The 19,336-nt window shown below is 49.7% G+C and overlaps 7 protein-coding genes across 7 annotated transcripts; 4 read left to right on the top strand and 3 right to left on the bottom strand.

The window, feature by feature from the left end:
- Positions 1–304: 304 nt before the first annotated feature.
- pex4 (putative ubiquitin conjugating enzyme (UbcJ)) lies at positions 305–1,237 on the bottom strand. Its single transcript, XM_032077695.1, has 2 exons — positions 903–1,237; positions 305–806 (listed from the first exon to the last, which is right to left on the bottom strand). Exons 1-2 carry the CDS (start codon positions 1,057–1,059, stop codon positions 460–462), a joined length of 504 nt encoding a protein of 167 aa, XP_031920740.1. The 5' UTR covers positions 1,060–1,237; the 3' UTR covers positions 305–459.
- A 93-nt stretch (positions 1,238–1,330) lies between these two features.
- Positions 1,331–2,982, top strand: BDV27DRAFT_138946 (endonuclease III domain-containing protein). The gene has a single exon (XM_032069348.1). The coding sequence runs from the start codon at positions 1,443–1,445 to the stop codon at positions 2,700–2,702; it is 1,260 nt and encodes a 419-aa protein (XP_031920739.1). The 5' UTR covers positions 1,331–1,442; the 3' UTR covers positions 2,703–2,982.
- A 130-nt stretch (positions 2,983–3,112) lies between these two features.
- On the top strand, positions 3,113–5,084 carry BDV27DRAFT_138945 (uncharacterized protein). The gene has a single exon (XM_032069347.1). The coding sequence runs from the start codon at positions 3,177–3,179 to the stop codon at positions 4,728–4,730; it is 1,554 nt and encodes a 517-aa protein (XP_031920738.1). The 5' UTR covers positions 3,113–3,176; the 3' UTR covers positions 4,731–5,084.
- A 361-nt stretch (positions 5,085–5,445) lies between these two features.
- On the top strand, positions 5,446–8,104 carry BDV27DRAFT_82122 (putative DNA helicase). The gene is made up of 3 exons (XM_032077694.1): positions 5,446–7,564; positions 7,616–7,676; positions 7,779–8,104. The coding sequence occupies exons 1-3, from the start codon at positions 5,548–5,550 to the stop codon at positions 7,861–7,863; spliced, it is 2,163 nt and encodes a 720-aa protein (XP_031920737.1). The 5' UTR covers positions 5,446–5,547; the 3' UTR covers positions 7,864–8,104.
- Positions 8,105–12,403: 4,299 nt separating this feature from the next.
- Positions 12,404–14,669, top strand: BDV27DRAFT_82092 (uncharacterized protein). Its single transcript, XM_032077693.1, has 2 exons — positions 12,404–12,514; positions 12,581–14,669. The coding sequence occupies exon 2, from the start codon at positions 12,890–12,892 to the stop codon at positions 14,558–14,560; it is 1,671 nt and encodes a 556-aa protein (XP_031920736.1). The 5' UTR covers positions 12,404–12,514; positions 12,581–12,889; the 3' UTR covers positions 14,561–14,669.
- Positions 14,670–15,076: 407 nt separating this feature from the next.
- Positions 15,077–16,321, bottom strand: BDV27DRAFT_138937 (PIG-F family protein). The gene is made up of 3 exons (XM_032069346.1): positions 15,821–16,321; positions 15,336–15,622; positions 15,077–15,247 (listed from the first exon to the last, which is right to left on the bottom strand). Exons 1-3 carry the CDS (start codon positions 16,235–16,237, stop codon positions 15,094–15,096), a joined length of 858 nt encoding a protein of 285 aa, XP_031920735.1. The 5' UTR covers positions 16,238–16,321; the 3' UTR covers positions 15,077–15,093.
- A 542-nt stretch (positions 16,322–16,863) lies between these two features.
- BDV27DRAFT_164312 (putative Rho GTPase activator (Sac7)) lies at positions 16,864–19,297 on the bottom strand (the record flags this gene model as incomplete). Its single annotated transcript, XM_032073674.1, has 2 exons — positions 16,864–19,094; positions 19,147–19,297. Coding segments are annotated over 2 exons (2,382 nt in total), but the record flags the coding sequence as incomplete, so codon positions are not given.
- Between the last annotated feature and the right edge of the window lie 39 nt (positions 19,298–19,336).

The following is a 19,336-nucleotide window of genomic DNA, read 5'->3' as shown; positions in this document are numbered from 1 at the left end:
TTTTTTTTCTCTCTTCTGCATAAATGGCGTTTTGCCTTTCCCTCCGAAAATATTCTATTCTACTGTTATGTTGTTATTTTACCCTTTCTAACGCCGGCTTACGATCCTTGCATAAATGGCGTCTTCTTCCGACATGTGTCTCTCCTTTGAAGTTAGGGGTCTAGGGTTTGTGGTGTCGCTCCTTTAAATGTGGTTCTGTCGAGCGTGTGCATATTTAGATCTTTGTTCTGCATTCAGATATTGAGCAATTGAGATATTGGTAGATTTACTGGAGTTGTGTTTCTTGGAGCTTGTAATTGACATGGTTCTTCTGCGTAGAATATATATGTATAGCTTGATCGTAATGCCGACATAACGAAACGGACAAAGACACAAATAACTTGGAAAACTCGGTGCCACCCATCTACCACCAATATGTCTCCTCTCACTCACTTAAGAATCAAATAACATGCAAAAAATCTAAGCCCGCGCAAAGGAAGTAGACTCATGACCCTGCCACCTCTCCTCTTCCGTCCAATACCGCACGATACTCTCCCAAGCCGGGATATCCCCTTCTCTTAATAACACCGCCACATCCACGTTCAACGGACTGTCGGGCTCTGGATTCGTCAGGAGCTGGTGGATCTCCGTTAGGGTCGACGAGAGCGTATACGCGGGAGTCCAGTGCTCCGTTGTGAGAAGGGTCAGGCAGATTTCGCCGGTGGTGAAAGAGATATTGGGGTGGGAGATTCGGGTGTTGAAGCGGATTGTGGGCGGGGCGTTAGGGTAGTTTGGGGGGATCTCTATCGAGAGGGACCACAGGCCACCTAGATTATATTATCATTCATTAGTCAAGGTTCTTTAATTTGAAACTGGAGTGGTGATGCGGAGAGGGCCGGCCGAGATGGGTTGGTAATTGCTACCTTCGTATGGTGTTCCCTTTACACCCTTGAGAACTGCCTCCCAGCGGAAGAGGTCATCGTTGTCGACGGGCCCGAGGTGGAGGAGCACTTCATTTGGGTTGTTTGTGTAGTTTTTCAGTTCGCTGAGGAGGCGTTTGATGGTGGAGGATGACGCCATGAGGGGTGTGACCTGGAATGTGGATCGCGAACCTGTCGCGCTGAGACGCTTGTTTATTATCGGAGTAATCAGAATGTGAGATTTAATTGAAAATGGTTTGGCGTTGCTGTTGTCGGCAGGGACTAAGAGGATTAAAAGCAAGGGGAAGTAAATCGCACGGCAAACTTAAGTGGTTACTCACCGCGACATGAGTTGCGCCGAGGCTTAACAACCGGTCCCGTGGGTCTTTCTTCCCCATGCGATTCTGCGATCGTCCGCTCCGCGTGGATGCGCTTGGCAACCCAGCCTATCCGACCCCTAAAAACTCCGTCGACCCTTGATTCCATGTGAATGTCACAACAGACTTAAAGCTACATATATATAAGATTCCTGTATATTGCACCATGCGAACATCTCGAGCATCGAAGCAGACTGAGAAAGTCCTGCAGGCGCTATCGCCTCCTGCGCGCCGGCAAACGCGTAGTTCTTCCAATCTAAATGCGCTGCGCAGCTTTACATATAACGGAAGTTCTAATGGCCATGTTGAACCGAAGTTGCCTGCGAGTGATGATGAAACATCATCTCTCTCGTCTCTCAACACGGTGGACATTGAAGATATAATGGAGCCCCCGGCGAAACGGCAGAAAAGCAATATAGACACTGCGCCACCGCGGAAAATCAACTCTCGAGCTTCAACAAGGGTTCCTGAGAAGAAGATTGAAAAAGCTGTCAAGGCCGAGCCTGTAGCACAGAAGCCACGCCGCGTTCCTGCACGAAAAATTAAAGAAGAGGATGGTTCATTCAAAGTAGAGCCACCCTCCAATTGGGACACGATATACGCCACTGTCAAAAAGATGCGCGAGGCTAACCCGACTGCTCCGGTGGATACCATGGGTTGTGCCGAGTTGTATTGGCGAGCTTCATCTCCGCGAGACCGACGATTTCAGACTCTCATTGCGCTGATGCTGTCTTCCCAAACGAAGGATACCGTCACGGCTGTGGCGATGCAGCGGTTACACACTGAGCTTGGGAATGGCGAAGCTCCTCTGATAGAGACCAGTATGATCAAGGAAGAGCCAGACGAAAAAACATTCAAGTTAGAAAAGCCCCTCAGAGACAGTACTTTGAATCTCAAGAATATTCTGGCTGTTACCCCCGAGCAGCTGAACGAATTGATCGGCAAGGTGGGCTTCCATAACAACAAGACCAAGTATATCAAGGCCGCAGCTGTCATTCTTCGTGATCAGTACCAGGGCGACATTCCATCGACTGCTGAGGAGTTAATGAAGCTTCCCGGAGTAGGTCCGAAGATGGCATATCTCTGTATGAGCGCTGCTTGGGGAAAGCATGAAGGTATTGGAGTTGATGTCCACGTTCATCGCATCACGAACCTCTGGGGCTGGAACAAGACAAAAACACCGGAGGACACTCGCAAGGCGCTGGAATCATGGTTGCCAAAGGATAAATGGCACGAGATCAACAAGCTTCTTGTCGGGCTGGGACAAACGGTCTGCTTACCAGTAGGCAGGAAATGCGGGGATTGTGACCTCGCGGGGACGAAACTATGCAAAAGCGAGATCAAAGGCCTTGTATCTAGCAGGAAGGTCGACACTAAGGAGGAGAGTGTTGAAGGCGGAGTGGAAGTAAAAATTGAGGGGGAGTGAATTGAGTGCCCCAGGCACGAGGTTCTAGCTCCAACTTGATTTCCCTGTTGGGAACTACCGACATCCAACTTATTGACTTTTGTTACATGGACAAATATTTCTCGTCTAATCTCTTCCACTACTCTCCCTCCTCCAGTGTAGTCAACCTCGCTGCCGTTCCTACTTTCTTTTCTTTTTTAATGCCCCAGCCAACTTGCCTGCCCCCCTATTGAATATCTGATCGCAATTCATAATCAACTTAATGAACCATTAAGCGCTCCTTACGACGTGACTCTCTTTTGACAACCACATTCACTACATGTAAGACCCCTCCATCCCTATTCACTGTTAAATGCTCGCCCTCATGACACCCTGGCAACCTGCTGACTGTTGTGCCGTCAAAACAATCACAACAGGCCCGAAATGGATACCTTGGATCCCGATGAACAGGCCTTTTGGCAATTGTACAATGAATTGAACACTCCAAGTTCTTCTATGGAGAGCCTCAGCAGGGAGGAATCTCCGTCAACCGATCCATGTTCTTTGTGTGGCCCTTCAGCCATGGAGGTCGAGATGGGCCTCTCATTCCAGCCGGGTACATCGTTTCTTAGTCTACCAGAAACTGCCAAGATCAAGATTCTAGAGTATGCTGGACTGCTACGCCCTTGTCTGATTGATATCACAAGCGAGTGTGTCCGAAGGAACCCCACTCTTCAACCCTTGTGTAGTCGCACCTCCATGCGTGAGACTAAGGGGTCATGGACTGCCTTTGTTGACAGGGGCTGTACTCATCCTCGGCTGCCCACTGCATTGTTCCAGACCTCTCGTGCCGTCCGCGATGAAATTGGTCCTTTATTTTTTGGCCTCAACAGATTCAGCGCTACTCTCTACAAGAAGGCAGACTTTTGCAAGTTCCGTGAAGCGACACTTTGGGGTATGGAGCACTTGAAATATCTTCATATTGACCTGGGTCCTAGTGATAGGCGCTTTCTCAAGCTATCTGGAGGGATCCATCGGACAATCATGAAGATGTGGGTCGCTTTCTGTGACTTGGCTGCGATGAAGATGCCTTCTCTCACGTACTTCAGCCTGAAGTGCAGGGTTAAGGATCTAGAGGTTGCGCACAAATTGATGTGCGCAATGGATCGTTTCCCTTCTTTGGACCAATGTGCTATTCATCTCAATCAGTACCAGGAGAATGACATTCGAGCTGTGGTCAAGCGAACCTGCTGGCGGCTGACCAACAACCTTGGAGATAGGCCTCCGTTTAGATTCCTTCGACTTCCAAAAGAGGTTCAGCTTCTTATACTCGAGCAACTTCTAATCAACCGTCCTGATCCTTATATCATGGCTTCAGAGTGTCCAAACGGCCTCGTAACTTTGCAAGACCGCAGACGTCAACGACCGACTATTTATCCCCTCACTTGTTGCGGGACTTGCTCACCTTTGCGAGCCATGTGCTTCTGTTACGCTCGCCAAACGGCCTTCTCCACCACCTGTTCTTGTTTCTCTTCACCCACGCCCTATTTTCTGGTCAGCCGAGAATTCTATGAGGATGCCCGTCGGGTCTTTTTCTCGAAGAACAACTTTGCATTCACGGATGAAGACCCTGAGCTCATAATGAGACTCCTGCATTATATCCCTACGTCTTCCTCCATGCAGATCAGGCACCTGACTTTCAAGTTTCCGTTGACCTTTCGAAGCCCTGCCAGAACTGCTCACAGAGTGGAGGATGCAGCACTGCTGTCTTGGTCGGTGTTGCGCCGCTTCATCCGCGAACACTTTGATATTCCTCACCTGTCCCTCACAATAATCGACCTTGGCACGAAGAACTATGGCAATGGAGCAATTCAGAGTAGGAACAAATACCTGCGCAAACTTCTTAAGGCATTTGTAGACCTACGCGGCCTCCGGGACTTTCGTGTATATTTGGCGGATGAGCGTTCATATGAAAAGGACGTGGAACGGGCTGTGCTGGGTTTTGCATGTCATGGAAGATCCAAACCCAGCCACATGCCATTTATTGGCCAAAAACATCTGAACACATAAAACCCCATTTTGGGACCAAACAGACTCTGGCTGATATTAATTACCACTGGATTGTCCCGTATCTTTCGCCTATTCTTTGGGTTTCGTTTTTTAATGCCTGATGATGAGACGAACAAAACATTTCATAGTATTCCCCTCGCGCGCTCGAGCTCGAGACGCAAAGATCCTTGCACACAGATCATCCAAGCTCAGAAATCGGTTGGTAGATATTCACCAACAAGTCGCCTCGAGAAGATCCAATTCCATACCCCAATCTACGGGGACGCGGCCGTCTAAGAAAGTATGGAGGATATGCTTGTGAATATCTCTTTTCTTCTCGAACACTCTATCCATTTGTTGCCTCCCTTTCGTTCGCAATTGTATTTTTCAAAGCTAGTTAATGAGTTTTGTTTTCGTTCCACATTGGTATAAATCCTTCCCATATAGGCTGTTAGATCCAGTATTTATCATAGTTTGGGGCATTATGGATAGGTATACTGAGCCCATGTATATGGCCATGTTCATTTTGATCTCATCAACCGTACGGAAAGGAATGGATATTTCCAATTAATTCCAGTCGAACAAGAATCATTGATCAAATTTACCTACAATGTTGTAAACACATGACTAAGCAGATCAAATTATGAAATCATCCCCGCGGACATAAAACCCCACCAGCTCGCTCTTAATTCCGAACATAACAAACCAACATCCTAAAGCTCTACACAACATTGTACAGAACGGCATCCAACCAGACAAGCTTGACTCCAGAGTCGGAATATACATAGTTTTCCAACGAAACTAATGTTTATATAAATATCGACCAAACCTAAACCTCATGGCTCCCACACCAATTCCCATACCCCTCTTCGCCCAAACCCAGCAACAGCTTCTTCTCCAAGAACACGAAGCCGAAGTCTCCTCCTCCACGCTCGCCAGCACCGCCGCATCGGTCTCACCTTCTACCAGACGAACCCTCCAAGCAACAGGCTATGCGCTGACGGGGATCGTCCTCTCGCAATGCCGGACGGGCCTCGGGGGCCGCGTCGTGGGCGAATTCGGCGCAGATGCGGCTGTTTCTACGAAGAATACAGATAGCGATGGGAAGGATGGAGAACCTCGTTTAGGTGCGCATGGGATTCGCGTGGGTGACGTGGTCCGGGTGAATGAGATTGGGAGCTCCACGAAGAAAGTGGGAAAGGACAAAGTGAGCAAAGATGGAAAGCCAGCGGGTACAGGACCACCCAAGGGCCCTGAGGGAGTTGTTACACGGGTCGGGGAGCGGAGTGTCTGGGTTGCGTTCGGTCAACAGGGCGGCGGGGGACGATCCAAGGAAGACGACGAGGCGATCGAGGAGCTCTGGGGGAAGAAGCTATGGTTGATAAAGCTCGCGAACGATGTGACGTATCGACGGATGAAGCAGACGATGGAGAAAATGGGGAAGATGACCGAGCCCGATCATACACATTTTATGCGGGTTGCGTTTGGACATACGACGCCTCTGCCGCCGGATTATGAGGCTGTGGGCGATGTTGAATTCAACGACCCGACGTTGAATGACTCGCAGAAGGAAGCTATTCGGTTTGCTTTGGCTTCGCGGGATATTGCGCTTATTCATGGGCCGCCAGGTACCGGTAAGACTCATACCTTGATTGAGCTTATCTTGCAGATGGTGCAGCGGAAATTAAAGGTGCTTGTTTGCGGGCCTTCGAATATCTCGGTGGATAATATTGTTGAGAGACTTGCGCCGAAAAAAGTGTCTGTTGTGCGTATTGGTCATCCGGCGCGTTTGTTGCCGTCTGTCCTTGAGCATTCGTTGGAGGTTCTGACGCAGACGTCGGATGCCGCTTCAATTGTGAGGGATGTTAGGAAGGAGATTGATCAGAAGGTAGCTAGTATTCGGAAGACTAGGTTTGGAAGGGAGAAGCGGGCGATTTACCAGGATTTGAAAGAGTTGCGTCGGGAGTTCAGGGATCGAGAGTCTAAATGCGTCGATAATCTGGTTAGAGAGAGCAGCGTGGTTCTTGCGACTCTGCATGGGGCAGGTGGGCATCAATTGAAGAACCAGAAGTTCGACGTTGTGATTATCGACGAGGCTAGTCAAGCCTTGGAGGCGCAATGCTGGATTTCACTGCTCTCTGCACCTAAAGTTGTTCTGGCGGGTGATCATTTACAATTGCCTCCAACTGTGAAGTCCACCGTTCAGAAGACTAAAGATACAAAGGCAGGGCAGGCGGACACCGTCAACGATGGTGACAAGGAAGTTCTTGGGAAAATGTCTCTCGAGACGACCATGTTCGATCGACTGCTTTCACTCCATGGTGAAGGCATCAAAAGAATGCTAACTACTCAGTATCGAATGCACGAGACAATCATGCGGTTTCCGTCAGACGAGCTGTACGAGTCTAAACTGATGGCTGGCGAAGCGGTAAAAGCACGTCTTCTGAAGGACCTACCATACGAGGTAGAGGAGACCGACGATACAAAAGAGCCGTTGGTATTCTGGGACACTCAAGGAGGCGATTTCCCTGAAAAGACTGATGATAAGGAAGTAGGGCAAAAGGAGGCCCTTCTTGGTGAGAGTAAGAGCAACGAAATGGAGGCAATGGTTGTTGCGAAGCACGTAGACAACCTGGTGCAGTCGGGGCTGAAACCGGAGGATATCGCTGTCATCACCCCTTATAACGGTCAGCTAGCTATCTTGTCCCAGATGCTGCGGGAGAAGTATCCGGGTATCGAGTTAGGCAGTGTGGATGGATTCCAGGGTCGCGAGAAAGAGGCTGTTGTTGTCAGCCTGGTGCGAAGTAACAGTGAGAATGAGGTTGGTTTCTTGGGAGAGAAGCGACGTCTGAACGGTATGTATGCCTCTATTACGGCTGAACACATAAACTGATTTAATTTACTAGTTGCTATGACACGCCCCAAACGGCATCTTTGCGTCTGTGGTGATTCAGAGACCATCAGCAAGTGAGTCCTTCGCCTTGACTACAATACCCCCTCGGGCCTCTACGAGTTCCCCTAACAATATTTTTTGGCATGGAATTTTGCTAACATAGCCTACTTTAACAGAGGAAGCGGGTTCCTCAAGCGGTGGATGGCATTCTTGGAAGAGAACGCCGACTTGCGCTACCCAGATGCTGGGGAATTGCTCTGAAGGAACAATCGTCTCCATACCTCAGCTTCATCTTTACTCCAGGCGACGCACGATATTCCTCAACCGTGAAGGGGGAGTGCCAGTAGGGTCACCCAACATAGTCCGACACGATCTACACAAACCCCTGGAGCATGTTCCCACTCAATCGGGTCTACGCCACAACCTTAGAGAAGCGGAAATTGCGAGCAGCATCACCGCCATTGTGGCGCCCCCACCCTACGTTACATCAACCCCTTTGTCGATGACAATAAGGAAAGTAACCCCGCAGGTCGCGCCTGCGTGTGTTTCTGCAGCAATTCAAGAGAAGGACTGAGCCGAGTACTAGTAGACTTTCCCGTGTCTGGTTACGTCAAATGAAAGACGTCCGGTTCGCCAACATTCTCTGCATGATCTCGTTCCGGAGGGACGTTTTTGAACGTTCATCGATGCATATCCGAATGTAGAACCACGGGCAAATTATGGACGGATCGAGGTATCTCACATGAATATCTCAGATCCGCCTCACATGTCAATAGTGCTTCCGAGAAACGCTCCTATCCGATGTGATCAGAGAAAGATATACTATAGCGTAACGATACCGCATGTGTGGAACCGTAGAACCTCAAAACGATATATAGATATCCACTTAGATCATGGATAGAATCTGATATATATAATTGAGACACGAATTACCAATCGAGGACAGTCAATACAACCTCTCAAATAATACAATTCCAGAACAAAAAAAAACTACACCAACACACCAACAACAACACCGAATACCCCCGCATCCCAAACCTGCATACCAAAACCCCCATCCTAGTGAGGGGAAGGCTTCTAGACCTGCCACGTCAACGCTGACTGCGATCTCGCATGGAGCCTAAATCCCTAGTCGTCTTGGCTTTACCTCTACTAGCACGAGGGCCCCCAAATCCTTTATGCAGTGTGCATATCCAGAACACCACTAGAAGCCGTCAGCATAAACCACGACCTACAAACCCGGCTGTATCATCTCTTTCTCTACACCATAATACTTTCTTTACTCAGTGAATACTATACTGGAAAGATCATCAGGGGTAGAGAAAAAACACAAATGCAACAATTCCAAATACCGTGCAAACCCGTCCCGCCGCCCCTCTTAGTTTTTCAACGGAGACGTCGCTCACTACTAGACTGGTCTAGGGCCCGTTCGCGATCAGCGCTGACATTTGCCGCTAAGCGTCGGGACTCTGGTACAGTCCGTCTCTCCGATTATCTTCGTGGGCACGGGCGTTATCGCCTTGGGGGGTTCTGATTTGCTCGTTTCGGGTGGTTATCGTGCCGCTAAACATGGTGCTACTTTTTGGTTTATGGTTATTGCCGAGATAGGTGTTTATATATTATTTTGTGGGGTTGGTGGGTTTTGATGGTGTGATTTTGAGGATTTTTGGGGGGGGTTTCTAGTGTTTGTTTGGACGTAGCTGGGGAGCATATAAATAGAAGGTTGGTGGGCGTTTCAGGTGGGTTACTGGTGGTGTCTGGGGTTGCTTGGGTTCGGGGATGTAGCTGGTTTAGGGTATGATCATTCTTTCTGAGCTGTTGTAGCTGGGGGTATGGAGTATGGGGTGTGGGTGTGGTGGATGTTGAATTGAGGTCGAGGTTCGGAGTTGTGTTGTACATGATAGATATTCCGCAGTGTCAACGTAAGTGTCAGCGGAGTATATATGCATGCTTGGTCCTGTACAACGACAGGGTAATACGACATTTTCCAAAATTCTCAGATCGGACAGGGCGTCCAATCAGATCCCATCGATTTTCCCAGGGTTATGCAGGTCTACCCGATCGCATTCTCGACGAGCGAACGAGACGAGCGACGTCCCGGACGAGGCCTCAGAAATCGTGTCCTGGCCTGGATGGACTGTGGAGAACACCTGTAAGGGGGGCCACTTGGTGCGTCTCAGCTTTTGGCGGGTTCCACTCTTACCATGCATGTCCAGCGCATCATTGCATAAGACTGTCACTGCAAGGCCCGTTTCGGGTATTCTGACGTCTGCGAAGTATTTTCTCTATTTTCATAATTCTTGCTGTTGCCGGATGTTGCTCTCTGGTGAAACGCTAACGTCTGGGAATGTTGGACAGAAAAAGTAAACATGAGAGGTGAAGCAAAGTGATACAAGGCGGCGATTCTTGATCTCTGAATGTGTGTGCTATTTCAAGAACAAAATGATCTGTAATCTTGACGACTTACTTTTCTTGGGGGAAAATGTGAGTAGTATCATTGAGAACAGAATCGTGCAATTGACATCATATGCAGGCTGAACTCGGCTCTCTCTCCACTTTGTTGACTGGTCTGGATGGCACGACTGTGATCCCTCTCCAATTGGTCCATTTCGCGTTTCAGACTCACTATGAGGGGAAGGAGCCTGTTTTAGGCCTCCCGTTTTTTTCCAACCGTTAAGAGTGGAGGATCTTGTGCACAATTGTCCCCTCTATGCCACAAAAGGTCGGTATGAGATCGTTAGTGGGGAGTGTTCGGATGCCCTGACCGAGAAGCGATACCCGTCGTTGCGTATAGATTAAACCGGAGCAGATAGATTGCAGACCCAGAGGTTCGTCACGGACATCGTTCCTTGGACGAGTTTCATCCTTGCTTCGGGGAGTATGCGCTGTGTCCGTTGGCGACCGTGTCGGGAAGAAAAAGTAGAAAACCAGTTGGAATAGCGGTGAGGCAAACTCTTCCCACCTCCGAAAGACTTGGTCATCTTATCACGGCAAAATGGTTTGATATCGTGCTGGGGGGTCCTTCCGAGAGAGGAATCGATACATCATTGCATTGGCCGTATAAAGCTAGACTAACCGAACTATTTACTGGTGTACCGTGGAATCGTGTCCGTGCTGGGAGGCTTTGAATGGGTGGAGACGATAGCAAAAAGTTGGTTGCTTTGCTTGTTGGTCGATAGCGAATGATGTGCACTGGAGGAGAGTTCCTGACAAGCGTTCCATGGTTGATGCTCGGCAACCGCACCTAAGTTTAGGACTGGGAGAGTGTTGGAATGGGGCCAAACTGTATTCGAGGATCCTTCGTTTGGAGGGCCGAGGATTCGAGGGGGAGAAGGGACTGGGTTTGCGAAGAATAAATAAATCGAAAATGGGAGAAGAGAATCGAAGACTGGATTTCTCAGAGAATGGTGGTTGAATGTGTATTCTGTATGGGGAAAATATGATGGGTATGTAGAGAGTACGGAGAGTACTATCGATCGGACTATGAAAATCATCTGAATGTCAAGGTTTGTGGTGATGTGCTGCACATGACCCTATGCCTCAGGCTCGTGTTTTTACCCATGTGGCGCCATGTGGAATGTTACTTCATGTATGCCGTCAATAATAAGTCTTGAATAGCGCATGATCAACGCGACAAGGAAAGTCAATTGGACGCGAAGAATGAATGTATTCAATTTATGGAAGTTTCGGTGCAGCAAGGCAGCAAGTGGGAAAAAAAAAATGATCTGTCACTCTGGAGAAGCCGATCCATGGGTATTGAGAGATCAACCATTCATACATTCTATAAAAAAAAAAAACTATAAATACGAATCAATATATGGTCATCTACAGATGTAAACATCCAAGATATACGAGATAGACAAGATTTGACAAGATTAACTCGAGAGACAACAAGATAGATTGATTGCATCACACATACGGACATCCGGCAAGCATTTACTCCGTCTGAATAATTTGAAATTCTGTTAAATTAAATAATTTTTTTTTTTAAATTTTTAAATTTTTCTATTTTTCTAATTTTTTCTTTTTTTAATCTAAAATTTTACCCCTGAAAATTCTGGAACTCCTGAAACAAGAGCGAGTCCGTGCACGGGCTCTTTTTGTCGACGGCACACCAAGTGGACTCTCCACTGTAATGCCGTCCGTCTCGGAGCAATTGGGATCAATTATGCTCTCTCTTTCTCTCTCTCTTTTCCTTTCTTCGTTCTGGTCAATCTTAGGTTCCTCTATGCTTTTATTCTCCTAGACCTAATCCGGTCACTTTTCTTTTTTATTTTCTTTCTTTATTATTATTTTTTTTCCCTTCTATTTTCCCCCTCTCCTTCATTCCCGTCGATTCCTTCTTCGAGTCTGCAGGAATTCATTAGTCTTACCTCTTAGCCGGACCGTGTTGAGTTTGAACCTCTTTAAGGCAACTATACAAACTACTAACCTACTCCTACCATCATACTATTATTATTTATTATTATTATTATTATTATTATTATTATTCTTCCATTACTCTAATTTTCCTTTTCTTCTTCTCCTTCCACACACACCCCCTCTCTCTCTTTTCCATTCCTACTCCTCCCTCCCCTCATTCCCTCCCTTCTGTTGGCCAAACGCAATGCATCAGAGCCCACTATCATTCCCTCCATACCGTCCCCTGTTTGATAAGCTTCAGTGATTCTCCCCTCCCCAGTCTCATCCCCCATTGTGGCGGTAAATCCTCCGCGTGGTGAAGTTTATTTCCTCTGCCCCTAAGACGACCCTGGTCCCTCGTTTGGTGAACTTAGTCTTGACTCTGCGCCCTGCTCACTTCGGCTCTGGTTGTTGGTTTCCTCTGGAGAGAAATGCCGGGTTGTTGGATGCGAACGCCATACCACCGTGCTACCAACCTAGTTGTTGTTCCCTTTCTGGTCTCTCTTTGTTGGTAAGTTTATATATAGTCGGTTCTACCGGTGGATCACGGCTGACGTTCTCGGGATCCTTTGGTCAGGTTCGGCAGCCTATAGATGATGATTTTATCTCCTGTCAAGGTTAGCGCTTTCGTAGTTTGCTTGCACTCAATTACGCTGACTCCCCGTGTCTATAGCCGTACCTGATATCGTCGAAATTTTGAGATACCCATACGTCGACCTTGCATTTGAAGCCTTTCTTTTCTATTTTGACTGTCGCTACCTCTTTCCGATAATCTACTGCTTACCTAGTGGTACACCGCTGCATCCACTCATTCTATGAACCCATCATCTCCTTGTATTTTTTCGATCGTCTCTCCCGGATACAGCGTCATCGAGATTCCTTCAGCATGTCCCGCCCAAGTCTCAGTATTGGAAGTGACTCCCTGCGAAGTTGTCTAGCGCCTCGTGATCTATCATCGGACTCCGGGTCCGACATTTGTTACGATACAGCCCTGCCACCCATCACGTCCAAACAGTTGATTGTCAACTCTCGATCGTACCGCGGCTCCGATCCGTCCATCGTGGTAGGAAGCTTTCGTGGGAACCAAAAAGCTGCGGCTGCCCTCGGTTTCGCCCCAGACATGTCGAGCATGAACCGGGGACCCAACGCCCATCGCCGGACCGGAAGCACCTTGAAAACCGTCATGAGAAGAATATTCACCCGCAAAGCACGGGGCCAGGCAGACGGCTGTGAGGAGGCTGTTCCGGACTTTCGACTCAACCATCCTGGCGAAGCACGGCCAGATAAGGATACAACGAATTACGCCGCGCTCTCGAATTCATTGAAATCGAAATACAGCAACCCGACCCGGGACGACCTGAAGGATCCGAAAGCTTTTGAAGATACATTGCTCAAACTCGAAATGAGGCCAACCCGAACCCGCCGAGCCACGTTGCCGAGCTTGATCTTTTCGGACGACGACGAGTCTCGCGATGCCCTCGATGCCTTAATACATTCGGACCCCGCGGACAGTCGAAGTAAAAGCCCCCGCCTTGGTGATCATGATGAGCGACGGCGCGAGCTTCTACGCAGCAAACGACGCTCACGGAGCGCAACCGCTCTGCGGGGTTTGGCCAAAAACCACCGGATGTCTCCTATTCAATGGCGGCGACGTAGTATCGAGTCTTACGTCACGTCAACCGCTTGTGGTGCAGCTTCCGACACGGATTTGGTGTCCCTCCGACCCGCGACACGGGGCACTGCAGTCAGTGCCCCTCAGACGGCTGTTGAGCCGTCAGTGGATGGAGTGGACCCCTTAGAAAACCCTGTGGACGAAGAGAGCATACCGCCAAATGTGGGCACATTGGTCAGCGCCATGCAGCACGATGAGAGTATCTCATTGGAGCAGCGATTGACTACCTTGGAGGTGAAACTGATTGACCTCGAATTTGCTATCGCCCGCATGCAGACCGAACGCAGTGAACCTTCTCCCACGACGTCAGGGAGGAAACAATCACAGAATTCGACTGAGCACAAGCGCAAAAAGTCTACGACTCAGTCCCCACCATCCGGGGGTGAAGCTACGTCCAGCGTAGGATCGGCGGGAGATCGGCCGTTGAGCACCGCTACCATCCGTCCCGGCACACAGCACCTTCATCGTTCCAAAACCTTACAAAGCCCCTCTTTAAGCTCACTCAGTGACCATAACGCCGGCATCTCCGTAGAACAGTACAGCGCTTTGGTCATGCTCCTGCGGCGAGAACAAAATGCCCGCCGCAGCCTCGAACACGAGGTCTCCGGCCTCCGTTCGGATATCCAGCAGCTGCAACAGCTGGCCAGGAATTCCATGGGTCTCAAAACAATGTACCCAATCCCGAGCGCAGACTCGCAGGAGTTCATGCGTCCAGACTCCAATACGATGGGGGATCCACAGACTACCTCTGTCCGTACGGAAGTGAAACTCGGTTCACCGTACGAGAGTGATTCGGATTACGATCGATCCGACACGCCAAAGGAAGATGTATTTCGGCCGAGATGGCCGCCAAACCGGGGAGTGGAAATTGGCAATATGATCTGACCGAGCCGCGGGCTCGTGACCAGCGCTTAACCTCGGTTTTTATTATAACCACTGCATTATGACAGGGTTTCTTACCGGCATGGAAGCTGTCTTCCTTGCGATTTAATCCTTGCACTTGGCTATTGGCCATTCCCTCCACTACGCTTCTGCGTATCATGTTCCCAGCTCACGACTATGTAATGATTGGTCATTCTGCTAGACTGTTCTCAGCAATGTTATCATCCTTGGATATTAGATAGCACCGGTTGCTCATAGATTTGAATATATATAAATTCCAAACTAGTTGAAGCATCATCCAACCTCATGCAATACAACATGCAATTATAAAATAAATTCACTTCTCTCTACCCAAGAAAACCAAAGTAATAAATACTGATACAATATTAATACTGTCTAAGAAATAATTATAAATCTAAAATACAAACTACATACTTCCCCACCAACCGAATGAATATCTAAACCCAGTTTAAACCACCCATACCCATCAATCCCAGTCCAATAAGATATAAGAATATTAAAAAAAAAAAAAAAAATCAATCTACCTTCTTCGAATCCACAACATCACCCTCCTCCTCAATCTTCAACCTCTTCCCAAACAAAACAGTCCTCCCCAATCCAAACCCAACACTATACCCAATATAAGCCCCAATAAGAATCGTAATCGGAAACGCCTGCCACGGCCGATCCCTACAAACGTAACAAATTAGCACATTCACCCCAAGGCCAACACCAACACCCAAAAAAAAAAAAAAAAGGGGAAAGGAGGAGAACATACCAATCCAAAGGAATAGGCACAGCACCAAACCAAGCCCCAACACACGTTCCCAGCGCAGCACCCCAAACCGCATCGGCGGGTCTCTTGGCACCCCAGACCTCTTTCCAGATGGAACCGTCCACGCCGTGAACGTAGATGAGCGCCGTGGATGTCAATACGGCCATGTGCGCAGCGCAGAGAAGTGTCTCGGCGTGGTGAGTTGTTAGCGGGGCGCCGAAGAGGATAAGGAGGATTGTGAGCACGGGGGTTGCGAGGAGGGTTGTTAGGGTTAGGGAGAGGATTGCTGGCTATTTATTTTGTTAGTTTTTTTCATGGTGTGTGCTTTGTGTTGGTTGGGCTTTGTTTGGTGTTCTGTGTAGAATATATTTTTGTATACATATATATATGGATATGGAGAAGGAGGATGGTGTTCTATGAACAGGATAGGGGACGAGGGTAAGTATTTTGGGGGGGGGGGGGGGGGGGAAGCGGCATTAAATGCGTACAAGAAGTTTAGCAGAAAGATTCCCCGAGTCCGACTTTGGAGTGTTCTTGCGCCGGAGACCGATTTTGCCTGGTTTAAGGATTACGCCTGAGCCTGCGTTGGAAGTTGAGTTCGAGGTGGAATTGGCGCTGGTGGATTTGTTGTTGTCGTCGTCGTCCTTTGCGGACCCCGCGGGTGGAAGACAGGTCATGACGAAGGTTACCTGCAGCAGGGCCAGGAAGGGGAGGTTGCTGAGCAGCTCAGCGACGGGGTCGGTGACGAGAGCATCGAAGCGGAGGGCGACCAGGGCGAGCAGGAGGACTGGGTGGATGAGGGCGTAGGTTTTTGAGATGTTGTTTGGTAGGACGTGGATTGGGGGAGCGGATTTGGGGGGTGCTGGACCCTGGGCTAGGGAGGGGGAGGGGGGTGTCGAGGACATTTTTGGTGTGATTCTTTTATTTTTTGGTTGGGCTTGCGCCCAATTGCCTCGTGGGTTTGTTGTTGTGGGTGGCTTGAGGAGAAGTATGTAATGGTGGAGGATGGATGGGTTCGGAGATGCGGATCGAGGGTTGTTCTTTGGTGCCTTAGGCGTCTTTAGTGGGTGCCGAGGTGAAGGGTGCCTGAGGTGTCTGTTTTCGGATGGTTTTCTTATTCCACTCAATTACTACAAGTTTTTATCGTGTTGTTTTATTGACCATGTTGGATAATAAGTAATAATGACATTCAAGTCTAGATACTAAGCATCTATTCTTTACTTGCCCTTCAAATCCAAGCTCTATATATCCCATCCAGAGCTCACGCTAACCGTCCTATTCAACATGGCACCAAGCCAAAGAAGCAACATACATACATGAATCATGGCCCATCAAGCATCACCAAGAAATACGGGGTATGAAAAACAAAAGAAATACGAAACAACCCATCAATCATCACCCAAAGTTCTCCGTCATATCCCTGCTCCAGTAGCAATCACATGGTCAAGACATACCAAACATGACCAGGCACAGGCTCGGCGTGAAGATTCGAACCCAATTAAAGTCAAGTTTGTTAAAAAAAAATGGTACACTAGTTCCCAAGGAACTGAGAGGTCTCAATGTCTCCCTTGTGGGATTCAAATGTTGGAAGAGTCGCCGCAGACCCCGTCTCCTCCACCCCGTTGTCCTTCTTCACCTCCAGCTCGACGGGTACAGCCGGACTGTCCGGGGTGCGTGGTTCTTCCGGGATTGCCGGCGGCAAACCTGACCCAGGAAGAGGGGACACTGGCGTGCTCTGGATGTCCTTGAGCTCTCTTGTCACATCAATTGGCGCCGGCGGTGCAGGTCGCGTGTGATTGCTCTCCTTCGGGGCGGGGGAGAGTGTCTGACTGGAGGCAGATTTCTCTGCGTCTGAATGTACGGGAGGACTCCTTGTCCGATCCCTTTCGGTGTCCATGACTCCGTCCCGAACCTGCGCAACCTTGGCCTTAAATTTTCCGAACAGGCTGCGCTTCTCCGGCTCGGACGAGTCCTTACCATTGTTGTTCACTTCAGCATCCAGGCTGAGCGGCTGAAATGAGTGTTCGCTGGCGAACTGCTGGAGATCGGACGGCGAGCTTTTGCTCGAGTGATGCCAGCTGCCAAACGAGCTTGTACTGCGATCCGCGCCCGGGTTCGAAGCCAAGAGCGGCGGGGATCCTAGTCCGAGTCCGATTTGCTCATTACTCCGTTTTGACGATCGAGGAAACCTCCAGCTCCGCCGATGCTCTTTGCGGTCTGCGCGAGAGGTCTCGTCAGTGGGATCAGCATCCGAAAGATCGGTGAATGATGACCGCGAGTTCATCGACGGAGTGCGTGACCCATATGGCCTCAAAGTAGTATCGGATGGGTGTCCAGCCTCGTTCGGAGCCGCTGACTTCTCCGGTTTCACATCTTGCGGGGCATTATCTTCTGGATTAGGGGCGCTCAGAGGTTTCGGGGTGTCTCCCCCAGCATCGGTAGGATCAGACGCCCTGGGCGGTGGAATGCTAATTCCCGAGTCAGACGTGGCAGCTTGTAGGGACTGGGATGAACTCTGTGCACTGGCACTAGCGCTTCCTGGGATTCGTTTCTTCTTGAGCCGGTTGGGCTGCCGTGGCTCCTTCTCGCTACCCGAAGGCGGCGACTTGCTGAAGAAACTGGATAACTTCCGCTCCTTTGTCGGGGTCACTGCGGCCCGCGGAGGCGAAGAGGGCACCGTCAACGTATCCTGAGAAGGCTTTTCTGCAATAGGCGAGTGGGTGGCAGTGGCCTGGGAAACCGGAATCGGACCGTGGGTAGATGTATGAACATACACGAGACCTGTGGTGGCAGTTCCCGCGCCTTGTGGTGCGGGCTGAGGTTTCGCGGGTTGGGGGTTCTGCTCAGGGCCAGGCGGTGCCCGGCTCGGCGACCGCGAGCGCTGGGTCGAAGTCCGTCCTGGAGTATTCCCACCAGTAGCTTCAGTCACTCGGCCGTATCTGGCTTGCGCAATGGCCGGCGACATTTTGGTGGGTAGAGTGTTGCTTCGGTGAACTCCCGCGCCGCTCATGGACGTGGGGGTTGCGGGGCTGGCATTGTTCGAATTGCGAGAGTTCTTGGAAGACACCGAAACATTTCGGCGAAGACTGCCAAATTTCCGGAAACTCTCTGCACCACCACTAGCACTCGAGACGGAGCGCCGCACTGTGGAATGGGAGGTGGGGCGCAGCATACCCCCTTCCACTTCCTTCACCGTCGCCTCGTCTGCAGCGGTCCCGTTCATGCCGAACAGGAAGTGATCCTGGTTCTCGATCAAAAATATCAACACATCCTGGCTCAGCTTGTATTCTTCCGGCGACATATCATGCTGCGGGTGAGAGAGCAGGCCGGGCTGAAAGATCGCAGAGAGGTTGGCCGATGTCATCCGATTCTGGTCAGACTTGGAAGCGAAGACCGCCAACAGATCGAGAATGTAGAGGAGCAGTTGCTTGTTCAATGGGGGCAGCTCTCTGATCAGCTGCTGGTACGCGGCGACCGCCTTCGCATGGTCGAACTTCTCGCCTTCGCTTGTAGGCTCACCACCCTGGACCTGTTTCTGATAAATGCGTAGGGGTTCACGGAAGCGCTCGTAGAATTCCAATGGAACGATCGGCTCGGGGAGTTGGTTCAGATACCGACGGAGGACGTTAGCAGCATCGTGTACGGTATAGCCCGTCCAATCCAAGCCCTTTCCATATCGCTCGGGAGAGTCGAAGATTTCCTGCAGATCCTTGATGCGCTTGGCGGATCCGTTGAGTCGAAATATGCCTTCGACATCCGTCGCTAACCCACAGATCAGCCAACTGACCGACAAGTTCTCATCCGGAGTATGTACCTTTTTCCTTGAGGAAGACCCCGCACTTCGCGACTACAATGGGCACATAGCCGTAGATAAAGCTTTCGCCATTGTCATTCGTCAGGGAAATAGCGACGTTGGCATATTTGATGCTGACATTGAGGGGGACGCCGAAGATACCCTGCGGTTTTTCTGCAGCAGGTCAGTGATGAGCTCCAGAAGACGGTGG

The sequence above is a fragment of the Aspergillus caelatus genome, assembly GCF_009193585.1.
Source record: "Aspergillus caelatus strain CBS 763.97 unplaced genomic scaffold BDV27scaffold_419, whole genome shotgun sequence".
NCBI classification, from domain to species: Eukaryota; Fungi; Ascomycota; class Eurotiomycetes; order Eurotiales; family Aspergillaceae; genus Aspergillus; species Aspergillus caelatus.
Note: the sequence above shows the minus strand (reverse complement) of the source record. Positions and strands in the feature narration are given on the sequence as shown.

What these genes read in the sequence shown, in the direction of transcription:
- pex4 (XM_032077695.1), bottom strand. Translation starts at nt 1,059, where the DNA reads ATGGCGTCATCCTCCACCATCAAACGCCTCCTCAGCGAACTGAAAAAC. An exon ending in AAAGGGAACACCATACGAAG is followed by an intron (nt 807 to 902) that starts GTAGCAATTACC and finishes AATATAATCTAG; the next exon opens with GTGGCCTGTGGTCCCTCTCG.
- BDV27DRAFT_138946 (XM_032069348.1), top strand. Translation starts at nt 1,443, where the DNA reads ATGCGAACATCTCGAGCATCGAAGCAGACTGAGAAAGTCCTGCAGGCG.
- BDV27DRAFT_138945 (XM_032069347.1), top strand. Translation starts at nt 3,177, where the DNA reads ATGGAGAGCCTCAGCAGGGAGGAATCTCCGTCAACCGATCCATGTTCT.
- BDV27DRAFT_82122 (XM_032077694.1), top strand. Translation starts at nt 5,548, where the DNA reads ATGGCTCCCACACCAATTCCCATACCCCTCTTCGCCCAAACCCAGCAA. An exon ending in AGAGAAGCGACGTCTGAACG is followed by an intron (nt 7,565 to 7,615) that starts GTATGTATGCCT and finishes TTAATTTACTAG; the next exon opens with TTGCTATGACACGCCCCAAA. An exon ending in GATTCAGAGACCATCAGCAA is followed by an intron (nt 7,677 to 7,778) that starts GTGAGTCCTTCG and finishes CTACTTTAACAG; the next exon opens with AGGAAGCGGGTTCCTCAAGC.
- BDV27DRAFT_82092 (XM_032077693.1), top strand. Translation starts at nt 12,890, where the DNA reads ATGTCCCGCCCAAGTCTCAGTATTGGAAGTGACTCCCTGCGAAGTTGT.
- BDV27DRAFT_138937 (XM_032069346.1), bottom strand. Translation starts at nt 16,237, where the DNA reads ATGTCCTCGACACCCCCCTCCCCCTCCCTAGCCCAGGGTCCAGCACCC. An exon ending in ATCTTTCTGCTAAACTTCTT is followed by an intron (nt 15,623 to 15,820) that starts GTACGCATTTAA and finishes CAAAATAAATAG; the next exon opens with CCAGCAATCCTCTCCCTAAC. An exon ending in GTGCCTATTCCTTTGGATTG is followed by an intron (nt 15,248 to 15,335) that starts GTATGTTCTCCT and finishes TTACGTTTGTAG; the next exon opens with GGATCGGCCGTGGCAGGCGT.